This window comes from Oncorhynchus masou, chromosome 5, assembly GCF_036934945.1.
Source record: "Oncorhynchus masou masou isolate Uvic2021 chromosome 5, UVic_Omas_1.1, whole genome shotgun sequence".
Taxonomy (NCBI): domain Eukaryota; kingdom Metazoa; phylum Chordata; class Actinopteri; order Salmoniformes; family Salmonidae; genus Oncorhynchus; species Oncorhynchus masou.
The window spans coordinates 19,548,444-19,575,364 of record NC_088216.1 but is presented as its reverse complement, the minus strand read 5'-3'; the positions used below and the strand labels follow the sequence as shown (position 1 = coordinate 19,575,364).

The following is a 26,921-nucleotide window of genomic DNA, read 5'->3' as shown; positions in this document are numbered from 1 at the left end:
TTCTCAGTGGCATCTTGATCTCTGGGTTCAGAGATGCATCTCTTTATCTCTGCATGTCGCTATTGTGCTGTTGTCATCAGATAATCAGACTTCAAGCTGTTTTAATTAGCCTCATGCAGGAGCGTCATGACATAGGTTGTTATTCTTTTCAGTATTATCCAGTAATTCATTAATTCTATCCCTCCAGGGGAAATGTCAGTTAATTCACTGATGTCACTGATGTCTTCCAATGTATTGTATTGCATGCTGATTCGGATTGGATTTCCATATCGTTGGACAGTCAAGGATTGGATAGCGAGCGCCTTCTTATCCATATGTCTACAATTTACGACTGCAAATGGTAGTAATTCATGTCCTTTGAGAAGGAGCAGCACACACATTAGGAGAATAAATGGAATTTGCTTTAGCCTGACAGTAATGTTGAGTAGATGGTGATGTCCCTATTTAAATCACAGCCATGCAGCCGAATCCTCTGGATACTCTATGATTTTAATTAACATTGAGAAATGGAAAGAGAGAGAGATGGAGGGAGGGAGGGAGGGAGAGGTAGAGAGAGAGAGAGAGAGAGAGAGAGAGAGAGAGAGAGATGGAGGGAAGGAGAGATGGAGGGAAGGAGAGGTAGAGAGAGAGAGAGAGAGAGATAGAGAGAAAAAAAATAGCAAAAGTGGGAGAGAGATAGTGAGTGAGTGAAAGCAGAGGCAGAGAGAGAGAGAAAGCAAAAGAGAGAGAGAAAGAGAGAAAAAGAGAGAGAGAAAGAGAGAAAAGGAGAGTGAGAAAGAAAGAGAGAGAGAAATAGAGTGAAAGAGAGAGAGAGAGAGAGTGGCGGAGAGAGAGAGGCGGAGAGAGAGAGAAAGGGAACGAGAGAGAGAGCGAGAGAGATAGAGATGGAAAGAGCGTTGGGAGCATCTGGGCATGAGGCAGTGAAGAAGGGAGACAGTTGGTTGAAATAGGGAGGCAGATACAGAGAAGCAGAACATGAACAGTGGGAATAAGAGAGAAGAGAGGAGATAAAGGGGTAGAGGAAGTGGCCATGTCTGGAGGAGAAAGTCTCATCACCCTATTCATCCCCAGAAGTGGGGCCAAGATGATGTAATCATCAGTATGAGGCACTTGAGCTATCAGTGGTGAGTAGTAGTCATCAATCTGTTGCTTCTCTATGGCATAAAAAGGGAAGGAAAGTCACTATTTTACAGAAGAGGGTCTTAGGTGTTTGAATAAGTGTGCTTGAGCTCGGTCGAGAGGCTTTTCAATGTTAATTGTGCTTAAGTGCCACAGACATGCATGCCTGCATACACACACACACATTCCCAGCCTGAAACACACACACACCAGACCTAAAAAACCTACTGATAGTAGGAGGGTTCCTTTATCCCCTGGGGTCTGCATTAGCTCATTGAAGCCATTTCTTCCATATCTCCAGGATTTGATTGACCACTTTCCTCTGGCTGCTCCTTACGGCAGCAGTACACAGCAGAGTAGAGGGGTCTCTATGTGGGCTGGAGTCTGTGGCCCGCTTCACAGTGACTGAACATCCACTGGATTAGAGATAGATGGCCTCTATGACTGGACCTCCACTGGATTAGAACTATAAAGCCTCTATGACTGGACCACCACTGGATTAGAACTATAAAGCCTCTATGACTGGACCACCACTGGATTAGAACTATAAAGCCTCTATGACTGGACACCACTGGATTAGAACTATGAAGCCTCTATGACTGGACCACCACTGGATTAGAACTATAAAGCCTCTATGACTGGACACCACTGGATTAGAACTATAAAGCCTCTATGACTGGACCACCACTGGATTAGAGATAGATGGCCTCTATGACTGGACCACCACTGGATTAGAACTATAAAGCCTCTATGACTGGACACCACTGGATTAGAACTATAAAGCCTCTATGACTGGACCACCACTGGATTAGAACTATAAAGCCTCTATGACTGGACCACCACTGGATTAGAACTATAAAGCCTCTATGACTGGACCTCCACTGGATTAGAACTATAAAGCCTCTATGACTGGACCACCACTGGATTAGAACTATAAAGCCTCTATGACTGGACCACCACTGGATTAGAACTATAAAGCCTCTATGACTGGACCACCACTGGATTAGAACTATAAAGCCTCTATGACTGGACACCACTGGATTAGAACTATAAAGCCTCTATGACTGGACCACCACTGGATTAGAACTATAAAGCCTCTATGACTGGACCACCACTGGATTAGAACTATAAAGCCTCTATGACTGGAACACCACTGGATTAGAACTATAAAGCCTCTATGACTGGACCTCCACTGGATTAGAACTATAAAGCCTCTTTTTTTTTTTTTTTTCTTTTACCTTTATTTAACCAGGCAAGTCAGTTACGAACAAATTCTTATTTTCAATGACGGCCTGGGAACAGTGGGTTAACTGCCTGTTCAGGGGCAGAACGACAGATTTGTACCTTGTCAGCTCGGGGATTTGTACTTGCAACCTTTCGGTTACTAGTCCAACGCTCTAACCACTAGGCTACACTGCCGCCTCTATGACTGGACCACCACTGGATTAGAACTATAAAGCCTCTACGACTGGACCACCACTGGATTAGAACTATAAAGCCTCTATGACTGAACCTCCACTGGATTAGAACTATAAAGCCTCTATGACTGAACCTCCACTGGATTAGAACTATAAATCCTCTATGACTGAACCTCCACTGGATTAGAACTATAAAGCCTCTATGACTGAACCTCCACTGGATTAGAACTATAAAGCCTCTATGACTGGACCACCACTGGATTAGAACCATAAAGCCTCTATGACTGGACCACCACTGGATTAGAACTATAAAGCCTCTATGACTGGAGCACCACTGGATTAGAACTATAAAGCCTCTATGACTGGACCACCACTGGATTAGAACTATAAAGCCTCTATGACTGGACCACCACTGGATTAGAACTATAAAGCCTCTATGACTGGACCACCACTGGATTAGAACTATAAAGCCTCTATGACTGGACCTCCACTGGATTAGAACTATAAAGCCTCTATGACTGGACCACCACTGGATTAGAACTATAAAGCCTCTATGACTGGACCACCACTGGATTAGAACTATAAAGCCTCTATGACTGGACCACCACTGGATTAGAACTATAAAGCCTCTATGACTGGACCACCACTGGATTAGAACTATAAAGCCTCTATGACTGGACCACCACTGGATTAGAACTATAAAGCCTCTATGACTGGACCACCACTGGATTAGAACAATAAAGCCTCTATGACTGGACCACCACTGGATTACAACTATAAACCTCTATGACTGGACCACCACTGGATTAGAACTATAAAGCCTCTATGACTGGACCACCACTGGATTAGAACTATAAAGCCTCTATGACTGGACCTCCACTGGATTAGAACTATAAAGCCTCTATGACTGGACCACCACTGGATTAGAACTATAAAGCCTCTATGACTGGACCTCCACTGGATTAGAACTATAAAGCCTCTATGACTGGACCACCACTGAATAGCCATGTGGTTATATGTTCTATACAGTCTGGCACCTCTGTGTCATCACTCATTTCTATACTGCACCTATATACCTCTGTCTATGTATTCTCTGTTTGACAGATGTTAACAGCCATGCAAAAAACAACACTTGATACAGATAACTTTTCCTCATTCAAACCCAGAGACAGACTGTACTACTTTTGTCTGGCAAGATGTCTTTCTGGCAAGGCGGGGGGGTGGGGGTGATTAATTTTAGCCTACCCCCTGAGGACACTAGTTATGACCTGCTTCCCCCTCACCACCACCCTCCCAGTCTCGTTACCCTCCAACCCCACCCAACCCCTCCCTGCCTCAGTGGTCATGGGTAATTAATTAGCAAGCTGTTCCCAGCAGAGGGCCAAATGAAAGCAAGCTCAGTGATACAGTCAGGGGGGGGGGGGCACCCAGACTCAGGAGGCAGGTTCACTTCACACAGTAGTTAGGGACACTCAGACTCAGGAGTCTCCTGCACTGTGAGCTGCAATAGTATTTTAGCCCACTGAGCTAAATCATTTGCATTAGCATGGGGAATCGATCCAAATGTTCAGGTTTCAACCAAAGGGACTTATCACAGAAGCCAGTTCTGATACACTAATTACAATATTATCTTTCTGGAGACAAATGTCTTTTTTTATCCATGAAGACCAGAAATGTATTTAAAAAACGAGGGTTAGAACTGGTTCAGGGAACAGAACCGAAAACCGTAAAATAACAAAATCATTTGAAGAGCAGAACCCCATACCGAAAAAGAAATTGATCTATAGTTTTGGGGACCGGTTAATAACATTCTTTCATGTTCCAGGTATTTTTTACCCGTCCCCCAAAAATCACAACAAAGTGCCTATGCAAAGCCCTCACTCTCACTCAGAAACCTATTCCAGCGTCTGCCTGCCAGCTGATTTTTTTTACAGTGGGTGTGTATGTAGGCTACCTGCCCCTCCCTTCTGAAGCATAGGTTACTGTAGCCTTCTGACGACGTTACATAGGTTACTGTAGTCTACTGACAACATTACATAGGTTACTGTAGCCTACTGACAACATTACATAGGTTACTGTAGTCGCTCTGGATAAGAGCGTCTGCTAAATGACTTAAATGTAAATGTAATGTAAATGTTACATAGGTTACTGTAGCCTACTGACAACATTACATAAGTTACTGTAGTCTACTGACAACGTTACATAGGTTACTGTAGCCTACTGACAACATTACTGTAGCCTACTGACAACATTACATAAGTTACTGTAGTCTACTGACAACGTTACATAGGTTACTGTAGCCTACTGACAACATTACATAGGTTACCGTATCCTTCTGACAATGTTACATAGGTTACTGTAGTCTAGCGACGACGTTACATAGCTTACTGTAGTCTAGTGACAACATTACATAGGTTACTGCAGTCTACTGACAACATTACATAGGTTACTGTAGCCTTCTGACGACGTTACGTAGGTTACTGTAGTCTAGTGACGACGTTACATAGCTTACTGTAGTCTAGTGACAACATTACATAGGTTACTGCAGTCTACTGACAACATTACATAGGTTACTGTAGCCTTCTGACGATGTTACATAGCTTACTGTAGTCTAGTGACAACATTACATAGGTTACTGTAGCCTTCTGACAACATTACATAGGTTACTGTAGCCTTCAGACAACATTACATAGGTTACTGTAGCCTTCTGACAACATTACATAGGTTACTGTAGCCTTCTGACAACATTACTGTAGCCTACTGAAAACATTACTGTAGTCTAGTGACAACATTACATAAGTTATTGTAGTCTACTGACAACATTACATAGGTTACTGTACCCTACTGACGACGTTACATAGGTTACTGTAGTCTACTGACAACATTACATAGGTTACTGTAGTCTACTGACAACATTACATAGGTTACTGTAGTCTACTGACAACATTACATATGTTACTGTAGCCTTCTGACGACGTTACATAGGTTACTGTAGTCTAGTGACAACATTAAATAGGTTACTGTAGTCTACTGACAACATTACATAGGTTACTGTAGCCTACTGACAACATTACATAGGTTACTGTAGCCTACTGACAACATTACTGTACCCTACTGACGACGTTACATAGGTTACTGTAGTCTAGTGACAACATTAAATAGGTTACTGTAGTCTAGTGACAACATTACATAGGTTACTGTAGTCTACTGACAACATTACATAGGTTACTGTAGCCTACTGACGATGTTACATAGGTTACTGTAGTCTAGTGACAACATTACATAGGTTACTGTAGCCTACTGACAACATTACATAGGTTACTGTAGCCTACTGACAACATTACATAGGTTACTGTAGTCTAATGACAACATTAAATAGGTTACTGTAGTCTACTGACAACATTACATAGGTTACTGTAGCCTACTGACAACATTACTGTACCCTACTGACGACGTTACATAGGTTACTGTAGTCTAGTGACAACATTACATAGGTTACTGTAGTCTACTGACAACATTACATAGGTTACTGTAGCCTACTGACGATGTTACATAGGTTACTGTAGTCTAGTGACAACATTACATAGGTTACTGTAGCCTACTGACAACATTACATAGGTTACTGTAGTCTACTGACAACATTACATAGGTTACTGTAGTCTACTGACAACATTACATAGGTTACTGTAGTCTACTGACAACATTACATAGGTTACTGTAGTCTACTGACAACATTACATAGGTTCCTGTAGTCTACTGACAACATTACATAGGTTACTGTAGTCTAGTGACAACATTACATAGGTTACTGTAGCCTTCTGACGACGTTACATAGGTTACTGTAGTCTACTGACAACATTACATAGGTTACTGTAGTCTACTGACAACATTACATAGGTTACTGTAGTCTACTGACAACATTACATAGGTTACTGTAGCCTACTGACGATGTTACATAGGTTACTGTAGTCTAGTGACAACATTACATAGGTTACTGTAGTCTATTCCTCCATAGAAGCCACTCCACCGTAGGTATAATTCTGTGGGCCTAATTCAGATAATGCATGTCATAACAAGATGCTCAGAGCTTCAAGGCAAGCTTCCTACATCCTCCTTCCTCACCCTGAAAACTTCAGTTGCATCTCCCGCCCTACAAAGTGACTGGCAGCACAGTATGTGTGTTCGTCTTTCATTATGATTAAACCATGCTGTTACGGCAAAATACAATTTGTTATTGACGACTTTCCTATACAGATTAAATTGCTTACCCGCTCCACAGCAAGCTGTTCTATATGCACTGATTAGTGAAGTAATATAATGTCGAGCTAAATGTAAAATAAAATGGATGTTTCAGAGGTTTAAAAAGGAACAGAAAGGAACGATATAAACCGTTACTTTTAGGGGGTTCAAACTGATTCAGAACTTTATTTTGTTAGTGGGAACAGTGGAACAGAATGAAAAAATAATGGTTCTGTTCACAACAAAACAATTGGAAAATAACTTTGGTTCCAACCCCTGATTTCAAGTGTTTTATAAATTACCTATACTCCTGGTTTGGTTAGTAAACCTCTTGTATATAGTGACCATTGCACATTGGTAACTTGAATACAATAGTATGCTGTGGGTGATTCCAACGGTCACATTGGTTCTTTGTGTTCTTTTCTGGATAGATTCCTTGGGGAAAGAGTTTGTCAAGGAGGTTTGAAACTACAAAGGAGTATCATGCTTTATCTTCATGGCATGTACTCTACTGTAGCCTGGTGAGATCACACTCCATCTACGAATCTCTTTCACCCTCTTCATCTCCTCCGTTAAATGTATCATTATCCTCTCACTATCCTTCCTTCTCTGTAGAGTCACCTGCACAACACATGATGATCCCAATTCTTCTCTTTTCTCTCTCTCTCATTTGTAATTCATCAAATGTTACTTCCCTTATTCCTTCAACCTGTTCTGGTATCATAACCTCCCTCCGTCACTCTTTCTCTCTCATCTCTATACCGCCACCCCTCTCTCGAAGAGCCACACTCCCCTTGTGTTCTGCCTCCCTGTCTCTGAAAAACCTGACTCTCTCTACCCCTTCTCCATTTCTCTTTCTCTCCCTCTTCACCTCTCTCTCTCTCTCCCTTCTCGCTGTAACTCTGCCTGCCTGTCAAAAAGCGTCTTCAAAAGAGGTTCCGTCGGCGTGACAGGGAACAGTGACAACTTCAACAACAAAAAATGTTCGCACAGCATCTACACATTCTGATCATATAACCAACGAGACTCTCAGTGTGCTGCATTGACTCAAGTCAAGAGAAGCCAAGATATTTCAATAGAGACATTTCTCTATTCAAAAGCAGTATACACCCTAGCCTATCAATTTTATCCAAGCACCTAGACTAGGGTTGTGTTTCAAATGACACCATATTCCCTGTTTAGTGCACTAGCTTTTGGTCAAAAGTAGTGCATTACATAGGGAATAGAATGCCATTTGGGACACGGAGGAGGATGAGGATATCAGGTAGCCTATTAAGGGGAATAGGTATCGAAGGGGCAATTCAAGGCAACCTAATGAGTTGAGCTGATATGGCACTCTAAGAATCTACGACGACCAAGACATTCCGATTATGTCATTTACAGAACAAACCGCCAAAGAGAGGGGATCAGTAACCAACCGATTAGACTCGCACTGTGCTGCATTGACTCAAGTCAAAAGAAGTGGTCCTCTGTGGCTCAATTGGTAGAGCATGGACAGTGGGTTCGATTCCCAGGGCCACCTGTACGTAAAATGTATGAAAGCATGACTAAGTCGCTGTGGATAAATGTGTCTGCTAAACGGCTTATATTATTATATTAAGAAGCCAAGATATTTCAGTGAAGATGCATTTTTTTCTATTCAAAGTCCCTATCCTATAAATTGTATCAAAACACCTACACTAGAAGTATATTCGGTTGCCTGTTAAAAGGGATACGTGTTGAAGGAATGCTGATATGAGTGAGAGCGTGAGAAAGAATGGCCCTCTAAGAAGCTACGGTATGTGGGCTGCAGCAGTATCACAGCGATGGGGCCCATCTATGCTATTCTTAGACCTTCCATCCTACCTTCAAAGACAGTCACACATGACTGGCAGTGGTGGTGGGGGAAAAAAGAGAGCGAGGTAGAAAAAAGAGAGACATTTGGAATGCTTATTTTCATCACAGAGAAGCAAACGGTGAGTGGGTGGGAGTCAGATGATCGTCACTTATTAGAGCGACAGTTAGTGAGGGCATACATTTTCGTCATCGACGATCGGTCAATACACCGATGGTCGTTTGGGAAAAGTCTATACTTGGGAGATGGTGACGCATTACAGGTTCAACGAGGAATGAGAAGAGGACCAGAAAAAGTCTAGAGTAAGAAATTAACTATTTAAATGTCTTTAACTTTGACCACAAGGAATACTTGTACATCTCTCTCTCTCTCACACAAACAAACCGACACGCACACACACACTGTCCGATACATTCAGTACACACAAAAACCTGTCAGCCTGCACTTCGAGTCCCCTTAATCCTTTAATGACTCCATCAATATTTGTAAAGCCAGTCAAATGAAGCCAGAAGCCAATAGAGTTGCCTGCCAGGTCATCAGTCTGTGGCCATGATGCACTGCTGCCACTCTCTCAACACACACGCACTCGCACACACACACACACACACACACACACACAGACACACACACACACACACACACACACACACACACACACACACACACACACACACACACACACACACACACACACACACACACACACACACACACACACACACACACACACACACACACACACACTCTGGTCACAATCTACTGATCACAGAAGGGGGCTGCCACACCACTAAGCCCGGCAAGAGAACAAGAGAACACGTAATCCACCACAAACCAAACCAGCTCCACAAACAAGCTCCTTCTGGGCCGCACGCTCCCGTTCCCAATCTATCTGATTGTGTCCCAAATGGCACCCTATTCCCTATTTAGTGCAATATTTTTTCCCCATAGGGCTCTGGTCAAAAGAGGTGCCCATTATAAGGAATAGGATGTCATTTGAGACGTAACCTCTGTCTGAGATCTCCATCCTCAGTCAGATAAATGACCCTTTCACTCGCTCTGGGGTTCATTCGGTCTGTCTGTCGCTCCCTGCCCCTCTCAAGTCAAGGGCTTCATTGGCATGGGAAACATATTGTATGTTAACATTGCCAAAGCATGTGAACTAGATAATAAACAAAAGTGAAATCAACAACAAACATTAACAGTAAACAGTTCCAAAAGTTCCAAAAGACATTTCAAATGTCATATTATGTCTATATATAGTGTTGTAACGATGTGCAAATGGTTAAAGTACAAATGGGGAATTAAATAAACATAAATATGGGTTGTATTTACAATGGTGTTGGCTCTTCACTGGTTGCCCTTTTCTTGTGGCAACAGGTCACAAATCTTGCTGCTGTGATGGCACACTGTGGAATTTCACCCAGTAGATATCAGAGTTGATCAAAATTGGGCCTCTCTCTCTCTTTCTCTCTCTCTCTCTGTCTCTCTCTGTCTGTCTGTCTGTCTGTCTGTCTGTCTGTCTGTCTGTCTGATTACCTTTCTGCTTCCCTGTCCATCTCTCTCCTGCGCTCTGTCTCACTTCCAGTCTCTACATCGACTATTAAATAAACCTGTCTCTCTGTCTCACTTCCAGTCTCTACATCCACTATTAGATAAACCTGTCTCTCTGTCTCACTTCCAGTCTCTACATCCACTATTAGATAAACCTGTCTCTCTGTCTCACTTCCAGTCTCTACATCCACTATTAGATAAACCTGTCTCTGTGTCTCCCTTCCAGTCTCTACATCCACTATTAGATAAACCTGTCTCTCTGTCTCCCTTCCAGTCTCTACATCCACTATTAGATAAACCTGTCTCTCTGTCTCACTTCCAGTCTCTACATCCACTATTAGATAAACCTGTCTCTGTGTCTCCCTTCCAGTCTCTACATCCACTATTAGATAAACCTGTCTCTGTCTCACTTCCAGTCTCTACATCCACTATTAGATAAACCTGTCTCTGTGTCTCCCTTCCAGTCTCTACATCCACTATTAGATAAACCTGTCTCTCTGTCTCACTTCCAGTCTCTACATCCACTATTAGATAAACCTATCTCTGTGTCTCCCTTCCAGTCTCTACATCCACTATTAGATAAACCTGTCTCTGTGTCTCACTTCCAGTCTCTACATCCACTATTAGATAAACCTGTCTCTGTGTCTCCCTTCCAGTCTCTACATCCACTATTAGATAAACCTGTCTCTCTGTCTCCCTTCCAGTCTCTACATCCACTATTAGATAAACCTGTCTCTGTGTCTCCCTTCCAGTCTCTACATCCACTATTAGATAAACCTGTCTCTGTGTCTCCCTTCCAGTCTCTACATCCACTATTAGATAAACCTGTCTCTGTCTCCCTTCCAGTCTCTACATCCACTATTAGATAAACCTGTCTCTGTGTCTCACTTCCAGTCTCTACATCCACTATTAGATAAACCTGTCTCTCTGTCTCACTTCCAGTCTCTACATCCACTATTAGATAAACCTGTCTCTGTGTCTCACTTCCAGTCTCTACATCCACTATTAGATAAACCTGTCTCTCTGTCTCACTTCCAGTCTCTACATCCACTATTAGATAAACCTGTCTCTCTGTCTCCCTTCCAGTCTCTACATCCACTATTAGATAAACCTGTCTCTGTGTCCCCCCCCCCCCCACCCCACCCCCAGCTCCCTTTCACTTCCAGTTTTCCATCCACTTTTAGTTCCCTCTACGCCCACCCCAGGGAGAGAGAGAGGAAGACAATTAGTCCTTTCTTCCTCTACTCTTTCCTAACTCTTTCTTCCTTCATCCTCCATTCTCACCCTTTATCCGTTTCTAGTTTCATTCTCTATTTCACGCTTTTCTCTCGATCTCGCTGGTACTGAAAACAAAATGGTTCTCGATTTAAATAACAAACCCGAAAATGTGCAATGACTATCTGTACGTACTAAATGGAGTACAAAAAAGGAACAACATTGGTTACTAACGGCCTAAAGAGGGGACTTTGGTTTCACTGGTCATATTAGATCATTACTGTTCACAAAAGACATGTAAATAAGCCCTTTCAAAGGCAGACAGTTACACATCCAGCCTCATATGGATATTGTATCACACATAAAGAAACGGAAGGCTTTTCAATCGAACCTGCATTGTGATATTTAGGCAGTAGCTCTTTTTCTTTAAAGACCACCACTACTACCAGGTACATTCCGCTCATGGGTGGATGCGTCCAGTTTTCACAATAACAAGTGTGTACGTTCACGGATAATAGTTAATCATCGAATACACTTCATATGTGTTTTTATATATTTTAAAATGCATTTTTGTGAACTAACACTCGCACTTGGCTTTTTCTCCTCCCCCTTGCCATCTCTGACTTTGCTGATAGCTACTTTATAGGGCGGAAATGTACTGGTTGTCCCACCTAGCTAGCATAAGATGAATGGATAAGAGCATCTGCCAAATGACTACAATGTAAATGTAATAAACATTGCAGGTTTGATGGAATTTCGGGCCTAAGACTGATGGACTGCATCTGTGAAACAGAGAGAAAAGGTCAAGTGTAAAAGGCCTTGGGGGTCCTACCTTGTACATTGCCAGCCCAGATCTCCTCTCTACTCTTCAGAACTGGCATGGTGGTGTGGTCTGGGACCCAACTACTCCTCTCATAGCACCGGGTGGAGGGAAGGATGAACAGATGAAGCCGTGCAGAGAGGAGTAGACGTGAAGAGGGCTTATGGAGTGAGGGATGAGCACCGGGATTGAACAAGTGTGCGTGTGTTAAGTTTGAGTGTGTAAGGAGAACTCAAAAAATAAATGGAGAAATGACGAATGGAGAAAGAGATGGAGAGGGGCGAGGCGCTCTCTCAATCGTCTCTTGTCGTCTGACTCATCCTCCCATCTTCTTCCACTGGATGATACAGCGCGACGAGGTTTCCTCTGACAACTCTGTGTGTGTGAACAACGGTTGCCGTGGCAATGCGGAGATTAGAGCGTGTCTTCCTCCTTCCCTTCTTCTGTTTCTTCTGTCGCTCCCCTCGTTTATTTAGTCACCATCATCGGTGTGTACGTTGGGTCTTTGTCAAGACTGGGGGAGAGAGGAGAGGAGGGAGACAGAGAGATGGTCAATAACAAGACATGATCTGTTAGGGCGAATGTTTCTCTGCTTAATGGTGAATGCTTTTGTGTCGTTTGTATACACAAGTCAATTGCTTCAGAGGTTCAAGGCTTTTAACACAGCTTTTCACCTTTCACTTCACAATCTGAATTCAAATCCTTTCTGACTTATGGATTGGCTCTTGGCCAACACACAATTATGCAGTGTGATTTATCTCCTTATCACATATCATAAAAGTTCCATATTATACATTGACAGACAGTACAAAATGTATGCAAAAGAAAAATGGTACTTAGTTAATTTTGTCTGGTGGTTGGATTCAACTCTGGCCTAACATTAAATACCACTTTTTAAAATCAAATTTCAGAAAATATCCCATATATTACATTGACAGACATACGAAATGTGTAAAACATAGAGTAACCACTTTGCCAATGTTGACATTAAAAGCCCAGTGAAGTCAAAAACGTGATTATCCTGTGTTTTATGTATATTTCCACAATATGAGGTTGGAATAATACTGAGAAATTGTGACAATTACAATAATGCCCTTTAAGTGTAAGAGCTTTTTGAAAGGCCGTCTGTTTTGGTGGGATGGAGTTTTGGCCTGCCTATCACCAGGCAGTAAATTAGTTAATAGACAAATAAGAAAAAGAGTTCCAAACCTCTCTGCCAATAACAAACAGTCCTAGCAAAACTATTGCTTGAGAAATGTATATTTGCTAAAAAGCTATTTTTGTTTAGTTTTTTGCTATTTTAATTAATAACAATCACAGTAAGGTACTAGATTGCAACCAATGAATGATTTAATATTGAAAAACAAACGGCTGCATTGGCCCTTTAAGTATTCAAGGTTTGTAATGGGTAGATTTAACTTGAGCCTAACATTCAGTACATTCAACGTTAGATTTCTGGAAAAAGTTCCATACACAACAGACATATAAAATGGGTTCAACAAATAGGAAGCACTTTGCTTGATGATAAGTATTCAAGAAGTAACTTTGGCCTAACACCCACTAGCCTCTGATCTTGTCCGTGTAATATATGCATCATTCTCTCATGTTCTCTTCCTGCCTTCATCCCTTCCCACTTTTGTAGATGGGTTGTTTCCTGCATTTCCCCACTGAATTTTACCATGTTGCCCTCTAGGAAGTGTGTGTGTCTGCATGTGTGTGTGTGTGTGTACACACATTTTAGCCCTGGGAAAAATGTCAAAGGATATCACTGTGTAAGGAATTTTTATCCTGTCTGGCAGAATGATAAATTATGTATTCAACACATTTTATTTCCAAAACCCATCTTTTGCTCTGACCCTTTCTAACTGTAATTATCTCAAACTCCTTCAGTAGTATTTAAATGACATTAATAGTGCAAATGATGTATTGGGCTCAAGGAAACATACACACACTTCGGCTTATAAATACTGCACCACATTCAAGTAAGCCGGCCAGCCCTAGCCTCACTACAATCAAACAACGACTTTCAAAGACAATTATTCAGAAATATACAATATGATATATTGTGGTGATAAAATTAAACAAAACTACTGATTATTAATATCTATCTGGAAAGGGCAGCAGATTGGAGTCTCCTTGCTAAATACATAATTATAACTTCCTTTGCCCCCGTCAAAAATGGAACGCATAGCATATGATAAAGGAAATATGTGAGTTACTGGCATACAATGTAAATCACTTTGACACTCAATAAAAAGTGCTAGGTCTATAGCCTACATACAGTAAATGCAAATCAGTATCATGTCTTTACAGAATTGACCAAAAATGTCACAAATTGAACGTATAGGTTAGGCTAGCCATGTCTCTCAAATGCAGCAACATAATCTCACCTCTCACCATGCGTCACAGCTTTGATATAGCATTAATCCTTTAGAACTGAGATGGAGGGGTGGATGGATGCCCTTTGTGAGTTAGAGACAGGAAGACATTGTCTGAGTCCCGAATGGCACCATATCACCTATACAGTGTACTACTTTCGGCCAAACCCCTGTGGGCCCTCGTCAGAGGTAGTGTACTATATAGGGAACAGGGTGCCATTTGAGACGGAGACATTGTCAAAAAATGTACCTGGGAGGAACATTGTGTATTATAAATAGTAATAAGAGCTCACTCTCCAAGCGTAGTGTCATCCCTCCTCACTGTGCTGGTTTAAAAGCCTACCTAAATCATTCAGACTGCTTGGGTCTACAGTACACTATACTCAATTAACATCAACGCGCTGAAACTTTGAGAGACTACTTTTGCTCTAATGATTGAGATGGAGGACTAGGAAGGAGCATGCCTCTAATATCAAAATAACCTAAATCAAGCCAAGAATTTCACATTTTGGGGGAATATGAATTACATTCACCAGCACAGTTTTCACCATGCACCAACCTCCATTTTAGACCCCATCTCCATTAGAAGCTAAAGTGAATTTCTCAGAAATGACTAATAGGCATATGGGGTCTATTGAAAAGAAAAACAACAAACGGCATTAGGACATTCAAGTCTGCAGTGAACCACCACGGGAATCCTATGATGCAGCCTGAAATCAACAGTTTAGGGGGCCTCAAAGAGGACCAAGCACGCCCTGGCTGGTGTACGATTCACTGTGTCACTCATTTAAACAGATTCATCACACAGACAGTTGAATGTAAGGGGAAGCATGGGAGAAAATAAAGCTAAGTATCTGAAAATAGAATAATAAGATAGAGATACTGAATTAAAACCAAATCGAAACAAGCCATAATGCAGCCACAACGGACCAAATTGCAAAAGGACAGTCAAATGACCTGTACACTCTGTATTGTACATAACAGATATAGGCTAGGCTCTATGGGCCCGATTCCGACTTAGGAAATGACGTATTCATTAAGAACGCCTTTCCTATGCACTTGGTATTCAGACTTACCTTATGAAGGTGCGTAACGGGCTTTGCAAGCGTGGTTCCCTTGCGCACGCTCAATACATTTTATTCAACTGCTGAAAACCCTCCCACTTGCTGGCCAACAGAGTTTATTGTATAGTTTTTATTCAATAGGGTTGTCAGTACCTTTATCTTAAGCCTTTAAATACGGCGTGGCTTTAAGTTTGAATTTTGTTGAATTACTACATGATTCCATATGTATTATTTCATAGTTTTGATGTCTTCACTATTATTCTACAATGTAGAAAATGGTAAAAATAAAGGAAAACCCTTGAATGAGTAGGTGTGTCCAAACTTTTGACTGGTACTAATATATATATATATATATATATATATATATATATATATATATATTAACTGTTACTAATGACCCTCAGCAACAACCAAAAAGCTGTGACATCATTTACAGAGGATTCAAATGTAGGTAAACAAAACACTGTAATTAAATGGAATGACAATGTAGTCTATACCAACTGAAGGGAACTAACAGTAAATTGGCAGTTGAATATGTGTTGTTATTCGGCTTACTGAAAGTTGATAATGATCGTGGCTAATATTTTACATTATAGAAATATGGGCATATATTTAAGACTTTGTCTTAATTATAGGCCTAAAAATGTATCAGTCAGACTCCTTGACTTTTTACACAATGAGTTATTTATTTTATTGAACCTATATTTAACTCGGCAAGTAAGTTACTATGACAACCTACCAAAAGGCAAAAGGCCTCCAGCGGGGACGGGGATAACATTTTTTTTTAAACACACATCACGACAAGAGAGACAACACAACACTACATAAAGAGAGACCCAAGACAACAACATAGCATGGCAGCAACACAACATGACAACAACATGGTAGCAACACAACATGGCAGCAGCACAACATTGTAGCAGCACAGTTACGTTACAACCTTATTTTCTTTATTATTATTATTCTAAAAAACAGTTTTGCAATGTCATTATGCGGTATTGTGTGTAGATTGATGAGGGGGGGAAACAACTCTATCCATTTTAGAATAAGGCTGTAATTTAACAAAATGTGGAAAAAGTCAAGGGGTCCGAGTTGCTTTTTTAGTTTGTTACCTTTATTTAACTATTCAAGTCAGTTAAGAACAAATTCTTATTTACAATGAAGGCCTGCACCACGCCCTGACCCGGACGATGCTGGGCCAATTGTGTGCAGTACTATGGGACTCCCAATCACGGCTGGTTGTGATACAGACTGGAATTCAACCAGGGTCTGTAGTGACGCCTCTATCACTGAGATGCAGTGCCTTAGACCTCTGCGCCACTCGGGAGCCCCCCAAATGCACTGTACATAGCTCTTATCAATAGATTTGATCAAATTGTAAATTACAGTGCATGAAGAATGGTGTTATTTCTATCGGGGGGAAAAATGAAGTAGATGCTTTTTCCACTTGGAACCGATAGGTTCGCTAGACCTTATTCATGGTTTCCTTATGCGTAAAGGTGGTGGAATTGTTAGGGAATGAAATCAAGGGCAGAATACGGTGTATCTGTAGACACCTTCCATCTCCATCCAAAAGGAACAGCAGGTGAACAGCACACTATTCTCATGCTTAATAGAGAGAAAGGTACATAAAAATGGAATTACGTTAATTTACACGCACTTAACTCTGGTGAAGATGAAGATAAATAGATCAAACCAGCAAGACAATGCAGCCATACTAGACCAGGGATCTTAATTTGACCTATATTGCCACAGCAAAATAATCCTGCAGCAACAGGATTTGAACGTTTAGTCCATAATGTTGCTTGACCGGTGGTTATGCGATTAAACTGGCCAAAAGCAGGCTACATGAAAAGTACAATAGCAAAAGTATATAACTTTGTGTTAGTGTGGGTTATCAGTGAATTGATGTAAATCACAAAGCTCAATACTTCTCAGCAACAAAAGTGATCAAATTAGGATCCTACATCTATGCATGAACAGTATCACTCTGTATTGTAGCCTACTGTGCATGTGACCAATAACATTTGATTTGATGTACTAATTGAGTGAGCTATATAAAGACAAAAAACAATGTGTTTAGATGGAGAGAGAAGAGGAGAGGAGGGGCAGGCCTAAAGACCACATCAGTGATCATCAACTAGATCCAGCCGTGGGACGATTCTTGAGCGGATGGTCGGGGGACGGAACATAATTACAAATCATTCCTAGACAGCAAATTGACCGCAAGAAGCTCAAACAGATATAATATTTGACTAAAACATATTATTTTCAAACCTTGCTTACATTTATATGATCACGTGTCTCTCTATGAGTGGGAAATTCAAAAATACTGTTTTTACAGTCTTTTATGTGTTTTTGCTCAAATCAAACCACTTGGGAGGCCAAACTTGGGAGGCCAAATTCGGCCTGCAGGCCACCAGTTGGGCAACCCTGGACGACACAATGAGCTGTTCTATACAGTACAGTTCATGTAGAGGGTAAATGTATAGAACACTTATTAAGATCAGAAGCTGTGATAAGACAGTGTGGTGAGGATAGATCTAAAAGGACAGAGAGAGATCTAGCTACTGTACACCCTGTTAGAACGCAACCTACTAATCAAAGTTCATCCGGGATACACACACAGACAACCCTACATGCTAGTGCGCACATGCTAGTGCGCACATGCGCGCACACACACACACACACACACACACACACACACACACACACACACACACACACACACACACACACACACACACACACACACACACACACACACACACACACGCCTGCAAGCACACACACTTATACTATTTCTCACATGCATGCAAGCACACACACTATACATGCAAGCAGAGGCACGTACACACACAGTTCAAGCCACTACTCACCTATTTAACTCTTGTCTGTAACTCATTATTAATTTAGTGGTGATCAGAGGAGTGAGACAACAGTAAAGACAGAGCTGCCACTTGAAAACACAAAATGTGGTGTGGGTTCCTTAGTCCTTCATGGTGAAATCCCGCTCAAAGCAATAAACACGGGGTGTTTGTTTGAATTGAACCCCCTTTTCAATCCACAAGAAGAAAAAAGACAAAAGTTGAAGATGTAAATGCTATTGATTGAAATTGTTTGTCATAAACTGTGTGTGTGTGTGTGTGTGTGTGTGTGTGTGTGTGTGTGTGTGTGTGTGTTCTGATGGACACACAAGGGCTACATTAATAACTTATTTTGGATGAACTGATCTCCCATAAGCCATACAACTCAGATGCTGAGAAGAACCATCATAAAAAAAAGAGGGGAATTTGACAGAGAGAGATGGAGAGCAGAGATGAACAACATTCTTCTCCTACTGATTTCTATTCTTATCTGTCTATCAGTCTGTCACTATTTCAAACCTACACACACACTGTGAACAGTGTTCTTCAGATGTGTCACAATCCAAGGCTTTACAAGCTTTTTAATCTACTTTTCAACAACTAAGCCCGGAAGTCTTTCCTGATTTACGTGCCTTTTAAGATACAAGAGAGGTGGAATACAAGGAAGGGGAAGAAACAGCTCCAGAGAAAATTAATGGAGAATTGTCCATTCTAGTTAAAAAAATAATCAAACCAAAATAATTACGGGGCCGCTAAATGAAAAATGCAGAAACAAATGGAATTGAAATTGGTATGGGACGTTTATTACTTTTGGGTAATGTGTGCGTGTCAATAATTCATAGAGAGAGAGAGAGAGAGAGAGAGAGAGAGAGAGAGAGAGAGAGAGAGAGAGAGAGAGAGAGAGAGAGAAGAGAGAGAGAGAGAAGGAGAGAGAGAAAAAGAGAGAGGGAAGGAGAGAGAGAGGGAGAGAGAGAGAAGGAGAGAGAGGAGAGAGAGAGAGAAGGAGAGAGAAGGAGAGAGAGAGAGACAGAGAGAGGGAGATAGAGAGAGAGAGAGGGGGGGGGCAAGTGGGTGGGTGGGTGGGGGAAAGAAAGCTAAATACAGGTGATGGACCAGCTGAATGAAAGAAATTGAAAATCAAGCATCAACCGTCAAACAACCAGAAATAATCATAGGGTCCAATAATACCTTACCCAACACTGGCAGTTTTACATTTACTGTCCAAATACACAGTTTGCTAAATCACAAGTCAAAACTTCAGGCAAAACGTAATCATTTTGTGCTAATGTTCCAATTAAGACTCAAAATTGCATCAGGTACATATGAGAAATGCAATGTATAAGGAGAGACAGAGAAAACACCATGATAGATAACTGTATTCCTCAAAGACAACAATTAAAAATGGATGAAGTTTGACTGAACTGACGCGGCGAAAGAATGGGCATGGGAGAATTGTGAGACCAACCTCAACTGACTATGAGTACCAGATATAATCTCTCTCCTTTTCGCCATAGTTTATAGTGTGTGAGTGTGTGTGTGTATGTGTGTTTTATGTATACGTAAAGCACACACAAATACACACACAGACAGACAGATAGACAGACACTAAACAATAGTAAACCTACCTAGAGTTACCAATTTAAGAACCCCGCAAAATTGTGATGCATAGGATGTGGGTGAGGAAGGACCAGAGGAGGAAGAGAAGGAAAATGGGGGAAAAGGAGTCATTGAAGAAGAGTTGTTGTTTAGTTGTCTCTTTCTTTAAAAACAATTCAGTCCAAGTTCATTTACATCTGAGTTTAAAGACAGAGAAAGAGAGGGAGAGGAATGTGCTCTGGAGAACTGGTGGAAAAGGGTAGAGGAGAGAAGGAAAGGAATAAGGATCGAATGGGATGGAATGGTGAGGAGGGAGAGAGGAAAGAGACAAGGGAAAGAAAAAAAGTCTCAAAATGAAAATAAAAACTCCCCCTCCTCTCCCTCTCACTCATAAATAGAGGAAATTGTACAGCAGGTAGATGGAGAAATAAATGAGGAGGCAAATGATGGAGAGAGCAAATATGTGAAAAGATGAAGCACCTCCCAGCACCACGATAAGGAAGAGAAAAAACATACAACGGAAAAAAAAATTGAATACTCCAAAGCCTTCCGTTTTGGCGGTTTGTGTGAGCTGAGAGGAGGGTTATCAGTAAATTCTCCAACTGTTACAAATCTCCTTCATCTCTTCCTTTTCCGCCAAAAATCAGGAGCCTTCCGGTTATTTAAGATGTAAAGCCTTCTCCGGGACAACTGTTAAACGTTTCAAACAGGCGGCATGCTGAGGTACTACCCAGAGCTAGAGACAACGTACAACTGGCACCTCCATCTGCCTTAGAATGTAGAACTCAAAGTGCGCTGACTCGCTGTCCACCCCCTCCTCTACCAGAGAGGAGGAGAGGGAGAGAGAGAGAGAGAGAGAGAGAGAGAGAGAGAGAGAGAGAGAGAGAGAGAGAGAGAGAGATATGTGGAGGTGGGTCCCTCTATAGGATTTTAAATTGAAGAGATGCAGGTTCTCATTTGCAACAAATGTCTATGAAAATCTAATATAATAAGGAGAATGGCTCCCCCTATTGTCAATAATGAACACATGCTACCTGACATTTTTTTTAAACGAACATCGTGTTCAGGAGCGTCATGCACCCCTAAAAATCTGTGTGGGCACAAAGTATGTGAGGAAGGCTGTTTCTCACACCTGAAAAAGCATTTTCCTGCAATCTAGAGCCCTAATCATTACGCTTAATTCTATGTAAAAAAAAACATGTACACTGCTCAAAAAAATAAAGGGAACACTAAAATAACACATCCTTGATCTGAATGAATGAAATATTCTTATTAAATACTTTTTTTTACATAGTTGAATGTGCTGACAACAAAGTCACACAAAAATGTTCAATGGAAATCAAATTTATCTGGATTTGGAGTGACACTCAAAATTAAAGTGGAAAACCACACGACAGGCTGATCCAACTTTGATGTAATGTCCTTAAAACAAGTCAAAATGAGGCTCAGTCGTGTGTGTGGCCTCCACGTGCCTGTATGACCACCCTACAACGCCTGATGAGTAGGGTGGCGGATGGTCTCCTGAGGGATCTCCTCCCAGACCTGGACTAAAGCATCCGCCAACTCCTTGACAGTCTGTGGTGCAACGTGGCGTTGGTGGATGGAGCGAGACATGATGTCCCAGATGTGCTCAATTGGATTCAGGTCTGGGGAATGGGCGGGGCAGTCCATAGCATCAATGCCTTCCTCTTGCAGGAACTGCTGACACACTCCAGCCACATGAGTTCTAGCATTGTCTTGCATTAGGAGGAACCCAGGGCCAACTGCACCAGCGTATGGTCTCACAAGGGATCTGAGGATCTCATCTCGGTACCTAATGGCAGTCAGGCTACCTCTGGCAAGCACATGGAGGGCTATGCGGCCCCCCAAAGAAATGCCACCCCACACCATGACTGACCCATCACCAAACCGGTCATGCTGGAGGATGTTGCAGGCAGCAGAACGTTCACCACGGCGTCTCCAGACTGTCCGTCTGTCACGTGCTCAGTGTGAACCTGCTTTCAACTGTGAGGAGCACAGGGCGCCAGTGGCGAATTTGCCAACCTTGGTGTTCTCTGGCAAATGCCAAACGTCCTGCACGATGTTGGGCTGTAAGCACAACCCCCACCTGTGGACGTCGGGCCCTCATACCACCCTCATGGAGTATGTTTCTTATGGGAGACACATGCACATTTGTGGCCTGCTGGAGGTAGGGCTCTGGCAGTGCTCCTCCTGCTCCTCCTTGCACAAAGGCGGAGGTAGCGGTCCTGCTGCTGGGTTGTTGCCTTCCTACGGCCTCCTCCACGTCTCCTGATGTACTGGCCTGTCTCCTGGTAGCGCCTCCATGCTCTGGACACTACGCTGACAGACACAGCAAACCTTTCTGCCACAGCTAACATTGATGTGCCATCCTGGATGAGCTGCACTACCTGAGCCACTTGTGTGGGTTGTAGACTCCGTCTCATGCTACCACTAGAGTGAAAGCACCGCCAGCATTCAAAAGTGACCAAAACATCAGCCAGGAAGCATAGGAACTGAGAAGAGGTCTGTGGTTACCACCTGCAGAACCACTCCTTTATTGGGGGTGTCTTGCTAATTGCCTATAATTTCCACCTGTTGTCTATTCCATTTGTACAACAGCATGTGACATTTATTGTCAATCGGTGTTGCTTCCTAAGTGGACAGTTTGATTTCACAGAAGTGTTTATTGACTTGTTACATTGAGTTACATTGTGTTGTTTAAGTGTTCCCTTTATTTTTTTGAGCAGTGTATATTTTTCTGTATATCTAAGCATAACTCCTGAGCTGTCTGTATCCTCCATACTGGTGGTGATTTTTTTTTAAAGAAACTAAATATGCTTTTCTGCATCTCTGATAAAATATGCATAAAAGATTGAGTCTTATTCAGTACATTTAGTAATTGCTTGCTTTTCTAAAGTCCACCAAACTTGCCAGCAGGCTTGCCAGCTAAGATAGTTAGACAAGCTAGTTACTCTAACTCGATTGATAGCCTGAAATGGCTTCTTGGTAGCTGGTTATGAGGTTGAGAGATTGAGAGATTTTGGACTTATCTGGGCTAGATAAAGCCATCTTCATAAAATTGCTCGGTGGCTGGCAGTATTACAGAGAAACAACAACAACGAAATAAACAAAAACATATTTGTATAAATGTTTTTATTGAAAGGTTTTAAAACAGGACAAATCTGAGGGGGCACGTGCCTCTGTGCCCTCTATGGGCATGACGCCTCTGTTTCAATAAATAAATAAAACATTTGATGAACAACACTGACGATCTGGAGTGAGATAAGTGGACATGGCAAAGTAGCCTATGGGCCTAAATGGTGAGAACTCACCATCATTTGAGGACTGTCTCTCTTGGAAATAAAAGTCAAACCACAAAGTAAAAACAACAATAGGCTAATGTTTTGCTGTACTCATGGACTGTATTATAAAAAATATTTTGGAAATATGGAAGATATGCTAGCAAGTTCAAAAGGAGAAATAGACTAAATACTTCTGAAAACGTGTGCTCTACACATGCAGTAAACTTGAGGTAAACTCACCAGTATCATGGAAATACTAACTTACCTAGCTATATTTACTGAAGATGTTGACGAAGGGAAATAGGTTTTCTGAATCAATTTACTACAACATCCGTAAGCTCCCAAGCACAATTTTGCAGCAGAAACGTCTGTGGGAACAATCTAAAAGTGCTTTGTGCTTTTGCTGTTTGACTTAGTAGGCTCATCATGGCAGGAATTCTGACAGTTAAGCTTAGAAGAAGTTGATGAGAAGATTTCAGTCAAAACGTAGGTCAAGATTTTCCTTTGTAATTGACACATTTTTCCTCTTGCCAATTTAAGATGGATCTCCATCTATGGCTGCCTTTACACAGGCAGCCCAATTCTGATCTTTTGACACTAATTGGTCTTTTGACCAATCAGATCACATATTTTGCCAGTAATTGGGCAAAATATCAGAATTGGGCTTCCTGTGTAAATATAGCCTATGTTACCTTTATTTGCCATATTATCCCAGCTGAGCTTAGTCATATGCTATGGACTGTGATTGTGTAGGCTAACTAACCTATGGTTGGACTCCAGACATAAAAGCTGTGACAAGGGGGTAAATGCCCATAGAGAAAGATAGAGGTCTCTAGTGGCCAAAAGGCCATTTTAGCATGGGCACCGCCATTGAGGAATTCCACCTTCTTAAAGTAGTCAAAGTAGTCAACTGGGTGGGGATTCCTATGGGTTGTAGCCTCAATGGCTCTGCCCATGCTGTCACAGATGCTATAATGGCACAGATATAAAGATGAGTCCTCTATCTATCTCTATGTTAAATACCTACTAAAGACAGCTAGGCTTACAAATATAAAACCTAATTAACACCTTATTCCTGACCTCTCTACTTCACAGCTTGTCTGAGAATTCTTTGAGCACTCCAAAGCACCAGCTGTGGAATCTCATCATGCCTCTGGAATAGAACATCCTCATGTTGTGCAGTGCTTTATTCATAGCACATGTTCATATACAGGACAATAGGGGGGAAACACACAAGTGTCAGCCTTTCATACCTTAAGTGCCACTCTTGTAGATCATGTGAGGAGAGGGATGGTCATGGAAGCTGGTGTCAGTGTTGGATGACAGCTTTATTGGTGCGTTTCTGAATGGCTGCCACCCTCCGGATCTCTTCAGCTGCTGACAGGAAACTTCTATAAAAGTGCCTCCAGGTGCCATAAGATGAGCCTAATGTCAGATTGTTGGCTGGAGAGAAAGAAACATGAATATTGGTCTGCAATGCAAGTAATTCCTTGCAACATTGACTAATACTGAATCAATTTACTGCATAACAGTATGTAATAAAAGCAATCAATGACAACTTCAGTACACTACATAAAGCTATGACACGAAGGCTGTGTTTTAACAGCCACTCTAAAAACCCAAATCTGACTTTCCTTCTACATCCAATTGTTTTTATTTTTGTTTACTCAGTTTAACGTGACCCACATCCGATTTGCACGTTCAAACTGATATAGCCTCTTAAGGATCCCGGATAGCACACAGATGCAATGCTCATTTCCTGTCACTGTTCCTTTACATTTTTGGGGTGGTTGTCATGATAATGGCAGGTCATGTGCAAAAAAAATAACACTTCAGATCAAAAGAATCTGAGCCTCCAGACAGAGGTTGCATATGGAGGATATGGTTTGTATCAGGATTGAGATCCACATATAGAGGTGGTATAAATTGGAAGTCAAAAGATCAGATTCCATGGCTGTGTTTACACAGGCAGAACAATTCTGATATTTTTCCACTAATAGTTGTTTTAAAAAACAGCTTTTTTGACCAGATCAGCTTTTTTGCAAATAATTGACACAATTGGGCTGCCTGTGTAAACACAGGCATGAAATCTGCCTCGTTTACACAGCACAACAAATTCTTATGTATGGGCATATCCGATTCATATCTGACCTTTTCCCGATTGTGTAAACATCAGCAAAAACATGGAATCTGTTCAGATTCTTACCACATTCGTATGTGATTCTCAATTCATATACAATTTCTATGCTGACAAGACAATCACCCAAAAATGTAAAGGAACTGTGGCAGTAAATGAGCATTGAGTCTGCGGGCTATTTCAGAGGCTACATCAGTGAGGACGAGCAAATATGATATGGGTCACATGTAAAACAGACAACAAGATTGGCTATGGGGACAGCTGTGTAAACTCAGGCTAACAAAATGAATCTCAACACTTGTAAACTTTCCAATAAAACATTTTATTGAATTTGTCATTCCTATTAAGTCTGGTTACCAGACAATACATACAAAATTACTATCATCGTTCTAACATCATTTAAGTTCTAACACCGATTTTGCATTCCTGTGCAATTTCTGTGAACGTTAAAATGTATTTTCTTTCACTTATTTTTTAGAAAGCCAAAAAAAAAAAAAAAAAAAAATTATAATAAAAACATCTGGACAAGGGTAACAGAAGTCAACATATAAATATCTGACCTGCCATGGGGAACAATTCACTTATGTACAATAGCTTAACTCACAAAGAATATACAACGATAGGCACAACGATAACCGTTGCCATATCCTTTCTCCAATTAGAGTAGTCTGGAGTCCAACAGTGTACATTTAGATGTTTTCTCATAGTGTGTGTTTGTGTACGTTCACAAGTGTTAACACTAAAGCAATCTCAGTCAGGGTCCTCCAGATTACCTTAAAAAATAAGCAGGTGGAATGCTATCAACTTCCTGTTACATGAAATGCCTTTTCCATTCCTGGTTGGCTCAGCTAGGAGTCGTCGCGCTGATGACGTCAGTGCACTGCGGCTCACAGAAAGTCCCGAAGCGCCCGTACACATCCCGGGCCCGGACAGCAAAGTAATACGTAGATCCAGAGACAAATTGGGTGAGAGTACAGGCCATGGGCAGTGGCAGTGCCTTCACCTCCCCAATCTTCTTCCAGTGCTGCCCCGCTCCAGGGCCATTCCCGGCCGACCCAGCGTTGTCCTGGTGGTACGCGTACAGGTGGTAGCTTTCCACCCCTGCACAGGTCAGGTCAGTCTCTGCCACGCACCAGGACAGGACGATGCCATTCTGGTTTTGCACCCTGGCCAACTTCAGCTGGGGCTGCTGTGGGGGTGTGGTCTGGTTGGCCTCCATGGGTAGCCGGCCAGGAGGCAAGGGAGCCAAGGGTAACGGGGGCAGGGTGACAGGGGGGGGCTTGGTTGGAGTGCTATTGTTTCCCATGCGTGCTTTGGATGGGGAGTCCTGGGAGGGAAACGAGAGGAGATGGAAATTAATTAGGGCGAGAAATATGCAGAA

General features: G+C 41.8%; 2 protein-coding genes across 6 annotated transcripts in view; both read right to left on the bottom strand.

The window, feature by feature from the left end:
- LOC135536315 (glutamate receptor ionotropic, NMDA 2B-like) overlaps positions 1-18,663 on the bottom strand; it is a 138,290-nt gene extending 119,627 nt beyond the window's left edge. Inside the window, 2 exon segments of the mRNA XM_064962676.1 lie at positions 12,209-12,710; positions 18,518-18,663. Of these exon segments, the coding sequence (XP_064818748.1) occupies positions 12,209-12,217 (9 nt within the window). The 5' untranslated portion in view covers positions 12,218-12,710; positions 18,518-18,663.
- Positions 18,664-25,838: 7,175 nt separating this feature from the next.
- The window catches only part of LOC135536275 (activating transcription factor 7-interacting protein 1-like), a 58,702-nt gene continuing 57,619 nt past the window's right edge, over positions 25,839-26,921 (bottom strand). For all 5 annotated transcript variants that reach the window (XM_064962638.1, XM_064962664.1, XM_064962654.1 and 2 more), the window contains one exon: positions 25,839-26,867. In XM_064962638.1, coding sequence (XP_064818710.1) covers positions 26,385-26,867 — 483 coding nt within the window. In that variant the 3' untranslated portion in view covers positions 25,839-26,384. The remainder of the gene's footprint in view (positions 26,868-26,921) is intronic.